The 20,554-nt window shown below is 29.7% G+C and overlaps 1 protein-coding gene across 3 annotated transcripts in view; it reads left to right on the top strand.

Annotated features, from left to right (window-relative positions):
• LOC126845178 (uncharacterized) overlaps window positions 1-20,554 on the top strand; it is a 78,470-nt gene that overhangs the window by 57,429 nt on the left and 487 nt on the right. The window contains exons 1-13 of one of the 3 annotated variants that reach the window (XM_050583775.1): window positions 15,795-15,917; window positions 15,981-16,074; window positions 16,162-16,217; window positions 18,024-18,090; window positions 18,169-18,198; window positions 18,280-18,339; window positions 18,494-18,562; window positions 18,921-18,950; window positions 19,166-19,195; window positions 19,285-19,308; window positions 19,496-19,546; window positions 19,827-19,856; window positions 20,182-20,268. In XM_050583775.1, coding sequence (XP_050439732.1) covers window positions 18,030-18,090; window positions 18,169-18,198; window positions 18,280-18,339; window positions 18,494-18,562; window positions 18,921-18,950; window positions 19,166-19,195; window positions 19,285-19,308; window positions 19,496-19,546; window positions 19,827-19,856; window positions 20,182-20,268 — 472 coding nt within the window. In that variant the 5' untranslated portion in view covers window positions 15,795-15,917; window positions 15,981-16,074; window positions 16,162-16,217; window positions 18,024-18,029. Of the gene's footprint in view, window positions 1-15,794; window positions 16,075-16,161; window positions 16,218-17,222; window positions 17,274-18,023; window positions 18,091-18,168; window positions 18,199-18,279; window positions 18,340-18,493; window positions 18,563-18,920; window positions 18,951-19,165; window positions 19,196-19,284; window positions 19,309-19,495; window positions 19,547-19,826; window positions 19,857-20,181; window positions 20,269-20,554 lie in introns of those variants that run through there. The other 2 variants (XM_050583776.1, XM_050583777.1) reach the window with 2 other exon arrangements.

Here is a 20,554-nt window from a genome sequence, read left to right as displayed (position 1 = left end):
ACGACTAAATCGTATAACTGATAATAGTAGACACACGATTTATTGGGAAAAAAACCTATCCGTGTACTTATTAAGACACTTAATGATTCTAAACGACAAAACCACTGTCGTTATCTCGTTATTTTATCGCCTGCGTTAAATTACCGTACCGAAGGTCAACTATGAGTATATAAGGTACAACTACCTGCAAATTTTGAAGAGGACTGTTGTTTTTTGGTTTTTATGCAGTATACCGCCCCAAAATGTATTTTTTGTTACACAATTTTTTTAAAGGAACACTAATATTTTGCATATTGTTATACTGTTATACATTTAAAGAGATTCCCGCTTGATTGTTTAAATTATCTAATACTAGATAATCTGCTCCGTGCTGATTTTAATTTTTTAGTTTATCAACTTGTAGCTCTGATTTTGTATAAAATATTTCATTATTTTATTACTATGTTCAAATTAAGATATATTTTTATAAAACTTAAGTAATGAATGATAATACTTTTTTTTATGACTAGATCAAATCTCGTGAACGTTTAAAATTATGATACTGCTCCTATACAATTATTAAAAAAACACAATTTTTAAAATTTCCATAAAAGGTTATTGTTAAATAACAAGCAACAGCCGACCGCTAGTGGCTATACACATTAGTAATATTTAACTAATTAGTAATATATGTAGGTAAAATGTATTGTTTTCTCCATCACAGTACCAGTATACGATTTATTTTAATTTAAATGTAAGAAAATCAATTTTTTTAGAAAATATCAAGAAATTAATATACAGGGTGGGGCAGTAAAAGGGCAATTTTCTAATGTATTTAAATGGGAAAACCCGTTTCACTACCCCACCCTTTACATTTTAAGGATCTATGAAAAGGTTTTTTTAGTTGCATTTTATTTTGTGCATTATCAATCTAGTAAAACAGAAGTATAATACAGCTTTGGAATAATATAATCTTTGAAGTATAAATAGTTTGTGTGACATTGCTTTAATGGAAGTATACTCACGTTCACTCACCAAAAGGTGGCAACATTTATAGTAAAATGTACAACAGTTTAATGGGATTGTGATGCTTCGTGTATAGTATACATAGCGGTGGACGCTATGCTATTTTTTTTTCTTAGCTCCGCGCCACTACCTTGTCGATGGCCTTATAAAAAATAATTTTGTCATGATTTATTCAGTAACCAATTAGTATTATAATTTCAATATTTTGCAGGGTTTCGTACGTATGAACCAAATGTTAGCTATGAAATATTTCTCGAAAAGGAAAATATTAAATACGCAGAAATAACTAAACAAAATATTAATGACCTTATAAATCTTGGAGAGCTAACTGATGACTTTCCGAAAATAAACCGTATGTTCGTTGCTTTTATTTTCTTGAGCATTTTTTTATGTGTGTTAATGTTTCGGTTTATAATAAAGTTGTTTATACTATGTAGTTTGCTTTTATAATTATTGCTGATAAAGAAAAATAAACACTGATAACGTTATTTTTATCAGTTCATATATTAATATTATTAACTCCATTTCAATAGGTAAAGAATATATCGTGTTTTTTCATGCTGCACATTTCGATGTGGAAAAGGCTTGTGTCATGATATTCAAACATTATGCACTTCGAAAAAAAATGCCAGAAATATTTAACAGTGACGATACAGATCCAGAATTAAGCGAGTTTGGCCAAGTTAAACGCGTCATGTAGGTAAAGATCATTAAAAAAAGTTATAAATGCAGTATTAATACTGGAAAAAACATTTTACAAGTTAAATTTAAACCACAAACTTAGAATTTGTTTTTAAAATCTTTAGATGTATACCTAACTTTGACTCTGATCACTTGTTTGAAATAATATTTTATATTATATATGAACAATTAGGTTGATACATGTTGTAGGCAAAGTTGCAATAATAACTATATTCTTTGTACATGTAAATATAACATGTTATTTTGTTCTTCAGGAGCCATTCGATATTGTTTAGCGATTCGTATCAGACAACACGTGGCCATGTTGGTTATCGTTACATATACAGCCGTTTCATAGATACAAATCCTGCAAATTTCGTATTCATCCATCAAGTCAGATACTTTTTCTACATGATAAAATGTATGCTCATAGAATACGGAACGTTTGACGGTCTTGTTGTGATCGTGGACGGAAAAGGTTTCAAATTAAGGCACGCTTATAAATTCAACTTTCATCTACTCAGCCCTTTATTGAAACTCATACAAGTACTTGCAATATCGATATTATACTCTAACAAACACTAAAAAATATCTTAAGTAATTGTTATGATCAATATGTGCCAAGCCAAGTTCCATCAAGCATGCCAATGTACCATTACATGAACCAATTCACCTGGTTATTCTCACACTGATATCTATGCTTACTTTTATGATAGGCTTTTGAAATTTAAACATAGATTAAGCTTAGTCTTAAGTAGCTTAGGAAAATGTAAAAAAAATTGACCCCTTAATACTAAACCTTTACAGAGGGGGAGAATTTTAAATTTTGCATTTTTCTTTCTAACTGGGTCAATCACTCATCGTCAAATCTATAAGGCACTTCTCTTATGTGTAGAAACGAGGAATTGGGCACAAAGGTAGGTCATATAGCGTGAGTGGCCTAGTCTGCTTTATGCCTCGGTCAGAAACTGCCCAAGTGTTAAGCTAAACAAATAAAAGAGCAGTATTGCTCACGAAAGTAGGAGTGTGAAGTGAAGTTATGGACCAAAGAAAGAGTAGGCATGGCCACAATGTATCATTACTTTGACTCTTTTGAAAAGATATTATTGGATTTTGGGCCTTTTTCACGGTTGGGTTTTTGTTGGAGTGCATGGAATGATACATTAAACAATTATAATGGGCCGTTATAAAAAATTACTTCATAATAAGTTCTTTATGCAGTATTGTTTGATTTTAAAAGGAGGCACCACTGATGCGATTAAAAAATATTTACATTTTAAATACAAATTTTGCAATGACGATGGCATATAGAGTAGCTTCGCAAAGTTTATCTCCAGATCTTCGTGAAAAGGTATAAACTTTAAATTAGCACTTAAATGAAAGTCTTTAATTTTTAATAATCATATCATAAATATGAATAATGTCATATTGATTTTACGGTAGATTGTGCTTTGCTATGGAAGTTCGAATAAAGTGTACGATGGTGTTCCCTGGACAATTATGCCTATAAATGGATATAAGAATGGACTAGGACCAAGATATGAAGTCCAAGCCTGTAACTATTAGGATATCTTAAAATTATTTAGATATTTAATGCTTATAACGAAATATTTGGTTTTGCAGCCACTACTTATGGACGAATGGAAAGATTTCACAATCGTTATGGACCGAATACTGATGATAATTTATATGAAATACCTATTATGTGATATATTAAATTATACACTTATTCATATTTAAATAACAAATTACAGTTATTAATATTGTTAACTTATATAAATCAATTACATTGAACAGTAATAACATTAATAATAGTAACAAACTTGATAATTCTTTATTATGTCTCAACTCTGTATGTATCTCTAAAATTGATGTTATTGAGAAGAAAAAAAGAAAAGCCTACAATAATTTCTTAATTACTATGACTGAGTGATTTCACTACTGTGACTGAAATAAGGGGAGGTTTAAGAAGGGTGGCTGTCTAGCTCTCGCTCATTCAAGCCATTCCAAATTTAGAATAACCAAGTTCATCATTAGTAGAGTAGCTTATTTTTATTGGTATTTTAGGAACATTAATTTATAATTTCAAAGCAATATTAATTTATACCAATAACGTGTTTAAATAATCTGTTTTATGCTTAAGTATAATAAAAATACTATGATTCGTGTGACTGTGCTTGAATTTAGGATTTTTTTTATTATTATTTTAGGCTCAGAATTTGTAGTTTGCTGCTACTTATTTTTTGCATATTTTATGTGTCTGTCGTTGGATATATATTATAAGATACCAAAGTAGATAATCTTCTTCTTCTTTTTCCGCTGGCACTTAATAAACTCTAAGAGTTTTGGCCGCCATCACAATATCCCTCCATTTCTCTTGATCCTGAACTATTTCCCTCAATTCCTATACTCCCAATTTTTAAGGTCTTCTTCCACAACATCCAGCCATCTTTTCCTAAGCCTTCCTCGAGGTCTTTTTTCATTGGTTTTCTGTTTAGGACTGCTCTACTTATATCATCCTCGCTACTCCGCATCACGCGTCCTAGCCATTGAATCCTTTGCCCTCTTATGAAGCTGACGACTGATGCAATTCCCAATTCATCTTGCAGTTCTTTATTAAATTTTCTTCCCCAAGTTGCATTTTCTGTATCATAAATTTGTCCACAAATTGTCCTCCAAATTCTGTTATCAAAAGTCCTGAGCCTTCTTTCAGTTGTACTGGTAGTCCATGCTTTACAGCCATAGGTGAGCGTAGGCCTTATTATTGCCATATAATATAATCTAGCTTTGGTTTTCTTTAATTTATTGGTTTATTGGTAAATTGTTTTTTGTAATCGTTTTTATTTACTTTTGACATTTTTATGTCTTTGCTATGGCACACACACAGAAAATCGACACCGACACCGGTTATCACAACGACACCGCTTATCATAACTAAAATAATAGGTGATTTATTTGTTTAGATAAGAGAGATAAGAGATAACAGATATGGTTTTTACTTTGGAACATAACCGGAAAAAAATCGACACCGACACCTGTTATCATGACGAAAAATAATAGCTGATTTATCTGATAAGATAAGAGAGATAAGAGATATGGGGGTGAGAGTTAGAGATGAAAGATGGGGTGGAAATGGGGTTGGGATGGGTGTGGTTATAAGGATGAGGGTGGAAATGGGGATGAGGATGAGGTAAAGGATGAGGTCGAGGATGAGATCGAGGTCGAGGATGAGGATGGGGATGGATGTTAATTTTTTTTAATTATGTGTTGTTTTCACGACGAACAAACTTAAATTAATAGTTAATGAATTGATTCAAAATAACTAGCCAAGTGAACGTTTTGCCAATTAATCGATTAAGGCTAATTATTAAAAACTACTAAAAAACTTTTGGCCACAACATAAAATTTATCATCGCCTACCATTCGAGTACCGTGGTTATCATTGTCACACGAAAAATATTTAAAATGGTATCAAGGCTTTAGAATAGAGGCGGAAAAAAAGGAGCGGACAGTGCCCCACAGAACGAGACATAAAAATGTATCCCGTGGTGTTGCGGACTCGTACGCAAGCTGTTTAGACTAGAAAACAAAAAAAAATTGCAAGGGCTAATTCTGGCGAATATGGTCTGTGCGGTAAAATTCAGTTCTTTGTTAACGCTTTTTTGATAACGCGTTTTTATTATGCGGCAACTATACATATAGTTTAGTTCACTTCTTATTATTTTTTATAAAAGCATGTTTTTAGAAAAGTTTTTTTTTTAAATTTATTTATTTAATTTTTTAATTTTTAGCCTTATTAAAGGTACTTAATAATTGGTAAATATATTACTAAATTCATTTTAGAAGATTTGAAAAAAAAAATGAAATTTTAATGAAATGACCCGCACATTTGACCCTGTGTAGGGTGACCTGAATGTCCGGATTCCAATATTATTACAGGATATTGTATTTTCATTTAAGATGAGTGTCTGTGCCGAGTTACAGCCCTATACGACATCGGCAAGTGGGTTAATTTAGTTTTAAAATATTTGAAAAGAACATGAAATTTTAGTAAGATGACCCCCAAATTTGACCCTGTGTAGTTCGACTTGAATGCCGAGTCCCAATATGATTACAGGATATTGTATTGTCATCTAAGATGAATTTCTGTTTGTAAGATCTGAAAAATACCCGTACAAACGTACGTACGTGTTAGCGAGCTAAAGAAAAGCATGTAAATACAGTACAGTAATGTACATAAGCTATTATGAAAAAAACAAAATGTGTTTTTATGATTCACTAAGGCTAAAACTTGTTCAGTAACGTACATTCAATCACTTGCGTATGATCTATCATAAATAATTTAGTGACACATTTTCGTTTTGTTCAACCTAATCATGAACAAGCGACATAGTTATTTGGTTATTTGGTTCTTCATTGTATTTGTAATCCAAGGTAATGTAAGTTTAATTTTTAATTTTTCTGCTGATAAACATATCGTACATTGACAGATAAGGACATAGCTAACAATTATTGTTGTGTAGCATACTTCATAATAGTTTGGAATGCTCTGTGTAGCATTATATTGATATTAACATTAATATGCGATTGCAAGTGTCATCGTGGTTATGTCGAAACATTTGGTTTCGGGTGTCCTGGGCCCATCGGTTGACACGAGCAAATCCCCTAGTTAGTGAGTCGGAATTCAGTAGTACCTTAAAGCAGAACTCTTATAGTTCCAGAAACTCTTTAAAGTTAAGTTTTATTTTAAAACTGTAATCCGTATTCAATAGTATAAGTTTAATAATAAAAATCTACAGTTTATTTTAGTTCAATAAAACATATTGGTTATTCTTTCTTTTTTGAAAATACCTTCTTTTTGTCTGGCCTATCCATTTACATCATCTGGTGGCAGCGGTAACCCATTTAGTTACATTATAATAGTAGGCGAGCTTACGGATTCCGGCCTTAAAAAATGGGGTGTCTGTTTGCTATTTAGGTAACCAATTTCTTTTTACATAATATAATAGTGCGAAAAGTGTGCAGCCGCCGTTTTGTGTTGACGTGTAATTGTCACCGCCGTCGTTCGATCGTCCCCTCTCATAATTCGATCGTTCAGCGCTAAAGCGGCCGCCGCTGATGGAACGCCCTACCATCGTTTTCCGCCGCCGTACATCAAACCGGTACGTTTAGTAAGTGCCGCCGTAACCTAGTTTTACACCGCCGTAGTAACCTACTTTTAAGTTCCCGCCGTCTTGTTTATTAGTAATATTCCGAATATCAGAGCATCTTTATTTTGAACGTAAACCATCTTTAATTTAAACGGCAGTTCAATCAACAAGGAGCATCGTGATTTCAATTGACAGAGAGTTTTCCATTTAGACGAATTTGATGAAAATTTGTCACTCAATTCATTGGTTTTCAATGCGTTGAGAACTCTAGACAAAATTGGATGTCTGTTTGTTTCAATTTTTAATTTTGACCAATTTATTGGAAATGGAGATTGCTTATGAATAAATTTAATGCTATTAATTCATTCGAGATAAATAATCAGCCGCGTTATTTTCAGATTTGACGTATTTAATTTCAAAATCAAAAGATGATAAAACATATGCCGACCTTTGTAAACGATTAGCCCCGTACATTGAAATGCCTTTTTATCACCAAAAATATATATTAATTGTTTGATATACGTTTCCAATAGAAACTTCCTACTATATGAGTAATCATAAAATTTCGTAACTCCGAAAATAAAAGCTAACCCATCTTTTTCGTTTTGTGGAAATTTGCATTTTGAATCTGAGAGAACCCTTGATGCAAAAGCTATAGGTCTTTCAGTATTATCTGGGTATACATGGGAAATATTTGCGCCTTAAGCATAACATGATGAATCTACAAAGAGCTTTAGAGGAAGTTTGTGGTCATAATGTGCTAACACGGGCTTAGATATAAGAATTTCCTTAATTTTTTTATACGCTTTGTCTTAATTTGGTGACCAATGCCATTTAATATCATTACGTAGAAGCAAATAAAGTGGTTTTAAAATATTTGCTGCGTTAGGTATAAATTTATTATAATACGTTACTATTCCTATAAACGATTTCAGCATTGTTTTATTTTCTGGAATTTGAGCTGAAGAAATAGCGTCAGTATGTTTGACAATGTGTGTAAGTATGCGTTAAAACTTTCGTGGATTGATATATCAATTGAGTAAGTTTCGGATAGTAGGAGTTTACAGAGTCTAAAACGTCGGCATAAAACATGTGACGTGGATATATCCGAAAATTACTTAATTGAATGTGTGTAAGCCTTCCTCATCAATTAAATTACCTTGATATTCAATTGATTTTTTGAGAAATTTATTTATTAGTTACCTTTATTTTGTTCTAGTAAGGCATTTTAGTTACCATAGTATTTTAATATTCATAGTTTTAAGTTCATACAACTTTTGGTAAACTAGGTGAAACCGACAGTTTTCTAGGACAGTAATGTAGTAATACTTTGTTAAAATCTGAGTCACCTGAAAATCTTTTCTCTAATTTTTATAAAGCAGGCTCATCCGAAACACCTACTGTAAAATATATTCCCAGCGCAAAGTCTTCACAACCGAAATTAGAAGAAATCAACCAGTTCAACCAGATAATATGGCTCAACCATCGTACATGACTATTGAGCAGGCCCTTTGAGTATTCGATGGAGAGAGTGTAGACGCCAATCATGCATATCAAAATGCTTGTGATTTTGCAATATAAAATATTGATCCGACGCAAGTGAACAACTTAATAAAGGGATTTACAATGAGGTTAACAGGCAACCACATAGCTCGACAGTGCAGAGCGTCTGAAGAGGATAAAGCACGCTATAAAAACTCGCAGACAAAAGAAAAATCAGAGCACCGAAATGTTAGAGTGGTAACGTGCAGCTATTGCAAGAAGCCAAACCGCAAAATTGAGAATTGTCGGAAAAGAAAATACTTAAAAAAAATAAGCAAACAGAACGTACACAGCAGTCGGGAAACGAGTCGACACCGGGTCCGAGTGGCTTCTGCCCGGTGGGAGAAATCAAAACAGCCACATTAAATCTGCAACCAAAAACCAGATGTGGGGTTTGTGAAGTACATTATCCGAAAATAAAAACATTTAGTTAACTCAGTGTAAATAGTTGCCATAAAAAAAAAAAAAAAAATGTTTCCACAAAAGCATTAAAATATGTGATATCATATAGAAACCAAGTAAATACCACAATGTAATATAAATACAAAATATTTGATAAAACAAATATCTCGAGACCCCAGAAGCGTTGTACTATTTTGCTTGTAACTAAAAAAGTAATCAACCAATCTATATGATGATTTGCCCGTTCCCTTCAATACAACTTTTTCAATCTACTGATATCTCGTGTGATCAATTCTGTTCAGCCGTTCATTCACAAAACGGTGGCAAAATTTATTGTAAAATGTACACGCGATTAATGGGAATGCGATGCTTCGTGTATAGTATACAAAACGGTGGACGCTACGCTATTTGTTTACTTAGTTCATCGCCACTACCTTGACAATTGACTTATGAAAAATAATTTTGTAATGTTCTATCCGGCAACCAAATAGTATAATAATATCAATATTTTGCAGGGTTTCGTACGTATGAACCAAATGTTAGCTATGAAATATTTCTCGAAAAGGAAAATATTAAATACGCAGAAATAACAAAAAAAAATATCAATGACCTCATAAATCTTGTAGAGCAAACTGAAGGCTTTCCGAAAATAAACCGTATGTCCATTTCTTTTAATTTCTTAAGCATTTTTTTATGTGTTTTGATATTTCGGTTTATAATAAATTTGTTTATATTTTGTAGTTTGATTTTATAATTATTACTGATAAAGAAAAATAAACACTGATAACGTTATTTTTATCAGTTCATATATTAATATTATTAACTCCATTTCAATAGGTAAAGAATATATCGTGTTTTTTCATGCTGCACATTTCGATGTGGAAAAGGCTTGTGTCATGATATTCAAACATTATGCACTTCGAAAAAAAATGCCAGAAATATTTAACAGTGACGATACAGATCCAGAATTAAGCGAGTTGGACCAAGCTAAACGCGTCATGTAAGCAACAATAATTTCAAATATGTATAAATGCGGTAGTATACTGACAAAAACGTTTTACAAGTAAAATTTGAGCCACAATCTTAGTATTTGTTTTCAAAATCTTTGGATGTATATTTAACTTTGACTCTGATCACATATTTTAAATAACATTATATATATTCCAACAATTTTGTTGATAGGTGTTTTAGGTATAGTTGCAATAACTGTAATATTATACATGTAAATACTTTAACATGTTATTTTGTTCTTCAGGAGTCATTCGATATTGTTTAGCGATTCGTTTCAGACAACACGTGGCCATGTTGGTTATCGTTACATATACAGTCGTTTCATAGATACAAATCCTGCAAATTTCGTATTCATCCATCAAGTCAGATACTTTTTCTACATGATAAAATGTATGCTCATAGAATACGGAACGTTTGATGGTCTTGTAGTGATCGTGAACGGAGAAGGTTTCAAATTAAGGCACGCTTATAAATTCGACTTTCATCTTCTCATCCCTTTATTGAAAATCATAGAAGTACGTGCAATATCGATATTATACTCTAGCAAAACACTCAAAAATATCTTAAGTAATTGTTATGATCAATATGTGCCAAACCAAGTTCTATCAAGTATACCAATGTACCATTACATGAACCAATTCACCTGGTTATTCTCACCCTGATATCTCTGCTTTCTTATTTGAAAGGCTTTTGAAATTTAAATATAGATTAAGCTTAGCCTTAAGTAACTTATGACAATGTAAAAAAAAATAGACCCCTTAATATTAAACCTTTACATAGGGGGAGAATTTTTAATTTTGCATTTTTCTTCCTGACTGGGTCAATCACTCGTTGTCAAAATTATAAGGCACTTCCTTTATGGGTAGAAACGTGAAATTTGGGACAAAGGTAGGTCATATAGTTTGAGTGGTCTAGTCTGCTTTATGCCTCGTTCAGAAACTGGCCAAGTGTTAAGCTAAACAAATAAAAGAGCAGTGTTGCTCAGGAAAGTAGGAGTGAAGTGAGGTTATGGACCAAAGAAAGAGTAGGCTTGGCCACAATGTGTCATTGCATTGATAGGCTGACTTTTTTAAAAAGTGAGTATTGGAACTTGGCCCTTTTTTACGGTTGATTTTTTGTTGGAGTGTATGAAATGATGCATGCCACAATTATAATGGCATGTTATAAAAAATCACATCGCGATATGATTTTTTTTGACATTATTGTTTAATTTTATAAGGAGGCACCACCGACGCGGATAAAAAATATTTACATTTTAAATACAAATTTTGTGGTGAATTGGGCATTTAAAGTAGCCTCACGTTATTTATCTCCAGGTCTTCGTGAAAAGGTATAAGCATCAAATTAACACTTAAATGAAAGTCTTATTTTTAATAATTATATCATAAATATGAATAATGCAATATTGTTTTTACGGAAGATTGTGCTCTGCTCTGGAAATTCGAAAACAGTGTACGACGGGGTCGATGGTATTCCCAGGACAATAATGCCTGAAAATGGGTATAAGGATGGATCAGGGCCGAGACACGAAGTCCAAGCCTGTAACTATTAAGATGCCTTAAAATTATTCAGACATTTAATGCTTATAATGAAATTGTTTGTTTTGCAGCGACAACATATGAACGAATGGAAAGATTTCACAATCGTTATGGACCGAATACAGTTGATAATTTATATGAAATACCCATTATGTGATATATTAAATAATATACTTATTCATATTTAAATAAAATATTACAGTTATTAATATTGTTCATAAAACCAACACCAATTTAATTAATCAATTCAAATAACACAATGATCATAATAATGTGTTAACTAGTATCAGTTCTTATAGCAATATACAGAATGATCCAGCTAACGTAAGACACTAATTTTCTCGGGAAATATAAATATTTTGAAATTTTTGTTTCCTATTATTTTAGGTATAAGTTTTACGATATTTTTCAATGTTTTGAAAGTTTTTATTTTCATCCCTTATACGATAAAAAGGGTCTAAGTGTACGTTTTCAAATGGCAACATATGTTTTTAATTCCATAAATTTGTAGTTAAGAAATTTTAAAATATGTTATCGTTTAAATTTTAAATTTTCATCCATCTAGTCGTTAGCTTTGCTTTTGTAAAGATATTACATTTTCTCTGAAATATTGTTATATTTCTTTGGTTTTCCAAAGACCGGGAGCCAATAAAAATACTTATTTATTATCGCGTTGTCCGATAGTTTAGTTGACCAGCGTTTTATATCTACAGATTACCGACTTTTCTAACACTCCGTCATGACAGGTAGGTTGACAGACCTATAGTAAATATTTAAAATGTTGCCTATTTTACATTTATAACTAACTTTTTTTTTTTTATATAAACAACTTTATTAATAAAATAATGCTATAATGTGGACTGTGTTTAAATGATTAAGTTGTCTAAAGACTAGATATTTGTAAACAGTGTTTAAGGAAGCTACAACAAAATCACAGTTAAGTTTGAAATTGTATTAATTATCGACTTAATTTAAGTTCCAAACTGTGTTCCAAAGTACTTTTACTTTTTTTCTGTTTTTCCCATCCTGTTGGCAAAATAGATTTGATTTTTCTGTAACGGTAAATTTTTCAACATCATTAATATTTTTTTTTTCAAGTTAAGTTATTTCTTATTAAGACTCTATTAGTAAAAATATGGAGCAATAGTTTGTGACTCAATTACACAAAATCACACAATGATACTCAAACTTCAGAAATAAAGTTAGGTTTTGTGTCACGCAAACATTAAACGATTAGAACTTGTCTTTTTTATTTTATTAATAACCATTAAATTAAATAGTTTATATGTTTCTAATCCTTTTATTAGTACTTACTAAATATTACTATAGCTTATAAGATATGTATAATGTTATAATAGTGATTCTAAAGCCTTTATAATAAAATATGCCTGTTTCAAAAGTTTCAAATTGATAAGTTAATTCTTTTACAGTTGAATCCGTTTATTTTGATATTACAATCAGTATTTTCTTAGATTTAATATTTCCTATGCTATTTAATATCCAGAAAATTAAAAGCTTAATAGATTTTAGTTGTTTAAAAAGAAAACCATTATTGGATATTTCCTTGTTTACCATACAAATTAAAGTATTGACATTATTAAACTATTATAACGGTTACGTTTTACTAAGATTATGTAAAAGTAACAATTTTTAAATCGATAATAGCCTTTGCTAAATTGTAGTCCCTAAATTTAACAATTATGTTGTAATAAAACACATTTTTGAGGATTTCAATTTTACGGAATTGGTACGCGACAAGTTTGTCCGATTTTATACACATACATGTACGTATGCTATATTTATGTTTAAATACAAATAATTATAAAATCAATTAAACTGACTTTGTCTTATAATGCATAGTTGTTATAAATAAAATTTGTTTACATTTAATGATACAAATAATGGTTAAAAGAATATTTGCTGTAATACGTATGCGACATTTTTCCTACTTTAAAGATTTAAAAACAATTTTCATTAATTTTTGTTGTGTGTACTTTACAAAATTTAAATATTGATAACACATAGTAAAACAATTGTATTGATAAATTTCAACGACGAATAGATAGTATAGTATAACATTTAAAGAACAATAATTCTTTTTTGTCTGATAATAAAAGTATTTAACTAATAAACTGTTATTAGTATAACAATAAATTAAAAAATTACAAATATTACTATTTTGAGAATATTCAATCAAAAATATGAAACAAAAACAATGACTATAAATTTGAATTTGAAATTGTTCAACTTCTATTATACTGATTTTTTTTTTTTTTTAACAATCGTTGGTAATTAAACAAATCTAACAAAATCAAATCAAATTCAATAAATAAAATTAACAATAAGAATTGTCTTGGGCAAGTTCAAAAAAATAATTTACTTGATTTACTGAATTCATTAAATACAAATTAATAGAATTACAACTTTTTAAAGAGAGAATTATTGTATATTAATAAATTTGATATCAATTTTAACTTTGATAGCCAAATACCTGTGTCAGTTATAGCTAAAACTTTATGATCAAATATCCGTTATGTATGTTAAACACACAATATACTATTTAACAAAAAATGTATAATTGCAGACAAAATGAATGCAGTTTCTTTTAAAAACTTGCAAGAAATATTATCAAGACATAGAATCGGTCTGTTCCTTTTATCACCTACCATTCGCTCGAGTACCGCGGTTACCATGATTAAAAACCAAGTGTTTATTTTGGGTTAGCAACGAAAAATAGTTTGTATTTAAAGTAGAAAATTCGTGTACAAGGCCAACTTTATCTATACAAAGCTAAAAGTAAGAGAGACGTATTTTGGCACAAGTGCGTATCTTCGCACACGTTTTTAATTATTTACATCAAATACAATTTGTACATTAAAACGACCGAGAAACTATTAAAATAAATAAGCAATAAGTAGGTAATGTTCCAATAATATTTTCTACATAGTACTAGGGAAACAAACCCGCTAAATACACAACCAACATGATTATACCGTCCAACGCAATGAATTGATTAGCATGACCCTTAACTAATCTATTGCTCGTAAGAAATGATTCATTTGGGATATTATTTTTGATAAGTGTGTATTTTTTTTTACACCTCCGAGACAGGTACTAACTTTCTAACCTTACACAGTTATGTGGCCCGGTCTATCCGGTGATTACCAATCCGATTTTTAATAAATAAATTCAATTTCGTGAACTGTTTTGGCGAATAAGTCTGAACAATTTCCGACTTAAGAACATTTTAAACTAAAAAAACAGTGCAGTGGGGTCAGGGCATAGTGGGGACGGAGCATAGTTGGGTCGGGGAATAGTGGGGACGGGAAGGTTACAGTTTTACAGGAATTTTTAAATCTGAAAGTGATAAAATCACTTTCGAAAAAACGCTTCGATGCGAATCAGTAATTAATATTTTCAAGCCAGTAAAGTCCAAACCAAGCACAGTATAAACCAGCAAAATTAGAAAGTTTTAAATGAAGGTTCTGTGTTTACAAATGAACATCAAAGCGTTTATTTGAAAGTGATTTTATCCGAGAGGACTAGTAGAGTATCGGCATAATGTTATCAAAGCAATGAGGAAACGGAGAGGTCACAGGTCTACAGGAATTATTATAAATAAAAGTGATAAAATTGAATAAAATCACTTTCAAATCTCTCAACTGCATTAATGTCACACTGTAATAAGTAAGAGTCATTAATTGATTTAATAGATCCAAGTAATTTGCAATCATCAGCAAAAGAATATAGCTTAGCAAAGTGCTGATTAAAGGCTATGTCACTTTTACAAATATTGAATAAAAGTGAGGGAAGTTATATATAAATTTGTGTTTTTGTTTTGCAAAAAAAAAAAATTTTTAATTATTGTAATCATATTACATTGTTAGAATTAAATTGTATTCTATTAACATTTCTGTATAACTAAATATTTGACGCTTAAAATTTCATATTATGTTCGAATAATAGGTTTATTTATCAAGATGGTTTATTGGTTTATAAGGAATACGATACAAATTATTATGACCATAAAAGCTATGATATTGAATGATTACAATAAACTTAGTTTAAGTGTTTAATTACACAGTATATAGGTAAGAAAAACTTAAATCAGTGGTTTTTTTTTTGTTTCAAAATTTAGCTGTTCAAATAAACTATTACACTCGATGTTTTGTAAAAAATGCGTGACTAAAAGAATACAAATCTAGCGGTAGGTAAATAATCAAAAGTTGAAAACAACATTTATGTTTTATTTTTGCCGAAAAATAAACACTTGAACAAACTAGATGGCGACTTGTGCTTAAGATCCGTAGCTTTTCGCATGAAAACAAATAACAACAAAATATGTTTTCGGCCACACAACCATAATGTATTGGTGTTTTTCAGGCCTCTTTACAGCAACTATGTAAACAAAATGAATCCCAGAAATAACGTCACCGAGCTACTAAAATGGTTACTTAAGTATTACAGACAAAGTGATTCACACTGTTTGCATTGGCGCTTGTTGGTTTATTATTCTGAATCACACAAAAACATGTTGATGCAAAGTTACTGTTGATACAGACCCAGTTATACTCCGCTTTAGAATAATGTAAATATCGAATGTTGCTTGTGTAAATAAATTCGCATAAACAATTTTGAAAAATACTTCTAGATTTTATTTTTTTGGACGACACAATAAAGGCCATTCGGCAAGTCGTAAGTAAACCTTTGCAGCAGCCGGTTTGACTATTGTTGCAGTTTTTTAAGTAAGTAATACTACCAAAATTTCAAAAATGGTAAAACTGTAAACTTTTAATATGTTTTAATAAATTGTACTTATTTGTCCGCATTAGACCTTCGATAACATTTAATCAACTATTCCAAGTAATACTATCAGACTTCAAAAGTTGTAAGTACGCTTTCAAACAGAAATAGATGAATTTTAAACACGTTTGTCTAATAATAATATACAAAATTATAATTTATTCTTGATATATTAAACATATAAAACAAAATTTCTTTAAATTTATTTATTTTAAATCAGTTTTAAAACTAAATACCATTTTTTGAAAAAAAAAAACTAATTAGAAAAACTAACAAGAAAAACTAATCATTTTTTTTTTTAGATTTTTATCGAATCAGTTAGTGATTAAGTAGACTTATTCTACTTTTGAACCAACCACATATAATTTCGAGTATCTTATGAAAATCGGGCCATAGAATAACATATTATCGTGTTTACAGATAAAAAAAACACACACCATAGGAATACTAGCTCGGCATCGATGCTAAAAACTGTTTTGTAAATAAACTAACAACGTTGCGCTGCAAAATATGCTTTTTTTTTCTGCATTGCCGAAGTATGGCTAAACAAAATGTACTTACAAGTTGAATATAGTTGTGATTTTATTCGAGAGGACTAGTACAGTAGAGTATTGGCATAATGTAATCAAAGCAATGAGAAACGGAGAGGTCACAGGTCTACAAGAGTTATTATAAATAAAAGTGATAAAATTGAATAAAATCGCTTTCAAATAAACGCTTTGATGCTCATTTGTAAATACAGAACCTTCATTCAGCGTTTTTTCGAAAGTGATTTTATTACTTTCAGATTTAAAAATTCCTGTAAACCTGTGACCTCCCCATCCCCGATATGCCCCGACCCAAATATGTTCCGTCCCCACTATGCACCGACCCCACTGTACTGGTTTTTTTTTTTTTTGCAAAAACTTAGTGGACCAAATAACACATATACAATGTCTTGTTATATTTTGTTGGAATGGTCGACGATTCATGTTCCAATCGTTTGTACTCCATAGTTTAAATTATAATCGCTTATTCTCATTAAAATTAATATTTATGTATTATATACTTCCATTAAAGCAATCTCACACAAACTATTTATACTTCACAGATTATATTATTTCAAAGCTATATTATACTTCTATTTTACTAGATTGACAAGGTACAAAATAAAATGCAACTAAAAAAACCTTTTTATAGATCCTTAAAATGTAAAGGGTGGGATAGTGAAACGAGTTTTACCATTTAAATACATTAGAAAATCGCCGTTTTACTGCCTTATCCTGTATATTAATTTCTTGTTATTTTTGATATAAGTAATTAACTATGGACCAGTCAATAACTTAGAAGATATTAGACTTTTTTTAATTCTATTTTTTTTAAATAATTTAACTAGTTATTAGTTGGGACAAATTAAATATATTTTTGAAAAATATAACCCCATTCCATATATGTTAAAACCGTATGAATTTCAGAATTTTAAATGGTAACGTATATATTTTATTAAATTTTTAAATTAAGAAACATTTGCTGAACATTCCGACTGGTTATCGACCAGTCAAAATATTCAGCAAATTAAGCTTAGTTCAAAAAATTAATCCAATATGTACGTTACTACTTCAGTGGCCCAGGTTCCACAGACTTATTTTTATTTTTGTCAATCCTCAGTATTGTGAAATTACTGTAATTTTGGCCAAATAATCAACATTTCGAGTTTGATTTCTATCTTTTATACAAAAAAATCAGTTAGCGGTATAGAAAAAATTGTGGGTCAAGTAGACAAATGTTTTTACATATATATGTATATATTAATCATATTAAAACGGCCTCGCAAAACTATAACCTTCTCATCTCTGAACCGGAGGTAACTTTGACTAATATAAAATGTTTTTTTAATCATTATTATTCGCAGATAAAAATGAAAATCTTCTGTTTATTAATATCTATTTTCTTCGAGAATGTATTGGCAGGAGAACGTGGTAATTATTTTATTTTCGCAGTTATCATCATAAGGTAGTTAAAATTTGAAAAAAAATTAATATTACACTTTTTTACAGAGATATATACAAATTTGATGTGTTTTACAAGTCAGTAATATTTTTATTTTATAAACAAATGTTTTTAAAATCCACTGTTTTTATACATTTTTTTTAAATTATGTATCACAGCTGGACTCATCCAAGTAGCTTATCACAAGGATTTAACTGTAGAAGGTAGACCTGGAGCAAGTAAGACATTATATTTCAAATTATATATTGATATATATATATATACTATATATATATATATATATATATATATATATATAGAAGCTTCGTCTTGCCTAATTTGATTTAATTTTAATATTTTAGTATAGCAAAAATTTTCATTTATTTGTTTTAGATGGATTGGAGCATCAAATTGAGAAAATGGTTGATGATATCAATAATGTCAATAAATACCAAAATTTCCGTAATCATAATTATAATAATAATAAAAATCATCAAGACAAGAGTAGAAAAAAATATTTGAAAATAATATAAAAATGTCATATCTCCTATTTACTTTATGCAACTGTTTAGTGTTATAATTATCATATTTCTCAGCGAACGTTGAATAGAAGCTTTATGAAAAAATACTGATGTTAGCTCTATCAACCTCGTCCGAATAATATATTTTATTCTCATCGCCTAAACTGCATCAACATGTCTATATAATATAGTTTTTTCTACTTTGTCTTTTAATTTATAAATATATATAATATAATAACTAGTAATTTATTATAGCAAATTCAATTCAATATCATTTATTTATTTAATGTTAATTTCAGGCAAAATTTGTTTTTTGATGGCTGTACCGGGTAATAGATTTTGTTAAATTTTATAAAATTATTTCCAAGATTTCATTCCTACTGAATTCTCCAAAGAGACGCTCATCGTATTGAATATACAGTGAAGCATACGTCTTCCAAATTACTAGCGCACATGTTTTTTCTTCCTTGAAATTCATCTTCATGTTTATAATAGAACAGAAAAGTAAATGCAATAACATTAATTTTTGTGTTGTTAATTTCAGACCATTTAGAAATTCTCCTGGAAGTACAGGGTAATAATTTTTTATTGCACTTTATGGAAGCGTTTCCAAACAGTTGTTTTATATTCTTTATGCACACAAGATTTTTGTTTTAATTTCAGAGCCTCCACCTCGTCCATATCCAAGTAAAAACCTTTTTTGATATATAACATGTATTATACTTATTACATATTTATTATTTATAATTACTTTGAGAATGATAATATGTACCTATTGACAAATACCAATATGATATTTTGGTTTCAATAATAAAATATATGTGGGTACATTAAAAATAAATGTACATTAAATGTAGTTTGTTTTAAATTTTAGAAGCCAATCAATTTTTGGCCATAATGGTTAACGAATTAGAGAGTATAGTAGGTAAATATAAAAAAGAATGTATTTTTTTTATTATAAAACAAAATAGTTACGTATTTTTTTAGTTTTAATAAAAAACCTTTTAAGAATTATTCGACATAAAATTTAAACCGTTTATTTAAAAATCGTTATAAGGTGTAAATTTACATATTTCATACAAAAAAATATTGCATTAATATTGATATAATTTACCTCAGTTATAGAGTAAATATTTATGTATAATATTTATAAACCTGGTTTTATTAACTGCATAATAATTTGGTGTTTGATGTTTTTGTTACAGGTATGAGAATACATGGTTTGGAAACTGATGGTAATTACGATTTGTTCGATATTCATAAATAGCCTTAAAAGCTTGTTTTAGATTTGATCTTTGCTTAATTTTATTTTTTATGTCAGAAAACAATTGTAATAAATTCAACTTTTTGTTGAGGAGAGAGGGAGAGAAAGTGAGACTACAGTGTTAATGTGTAATACATTTTTTGGGATTTGAAGTGAAGAAAGAGTACATTTGTTGAGTTTCAACAATAATTTGTGGTTGTACAAAAAGTTGGTTGTATCACAATTTGTGAATAATATATTATTTATCTTAATTATTTCTCCGCAACACGGTCTTTTAATAATTATTATTATCATAGATGGGAGTACATTGGAAGGCTTTATAAACATGATTAGAGAATTTGTTGCTTGGTCTATAAAACGTTTAATCAGAAGTCGTATATTAGGTAAATATTTGTATGGAGTTGTATAGTTTTTAAACGCTATTAATATATTTTTATATATATATATTTTTTAAGTTATTTAATAGGAACAAGGATACAACTTATTTTAGATTTTAACATTTAACTAAATAAATTATAACTACTAACACGTACTTTCATGTAATACAAGTATCATGGCTGTTCAATACGACACCATGCTTATTGTGTTATTTTCTTATGACTTCGTGTTAACAAATAAAATAATGGTTTTCTGTACCATAAGGATAAGTAGTGACTAGCAAGCTAATAT

This window comes from Adelges cooleyi, unplaced genomic scaffold, assembly GCF_023614345.1.
Source record: "Adelges cooleyi isolate 19-005CV unplaced genomic scaffold, UGA_ACOO_1.1 ACOO_flye_CR_arks_rails_tigmint_CR_PRNA_7, whole genome shotgun sequence".
Taxonomy (NCBI): domain Eukaryota; kingdom Metazoa; phylum Arthropoda; class Insecta; order Hemiptera; family Adelgidae; genus Adelges; species Adelges cooleyi.
This window is presented reverse-complemented; position numbering and strand designations above follow the sequence as displayed.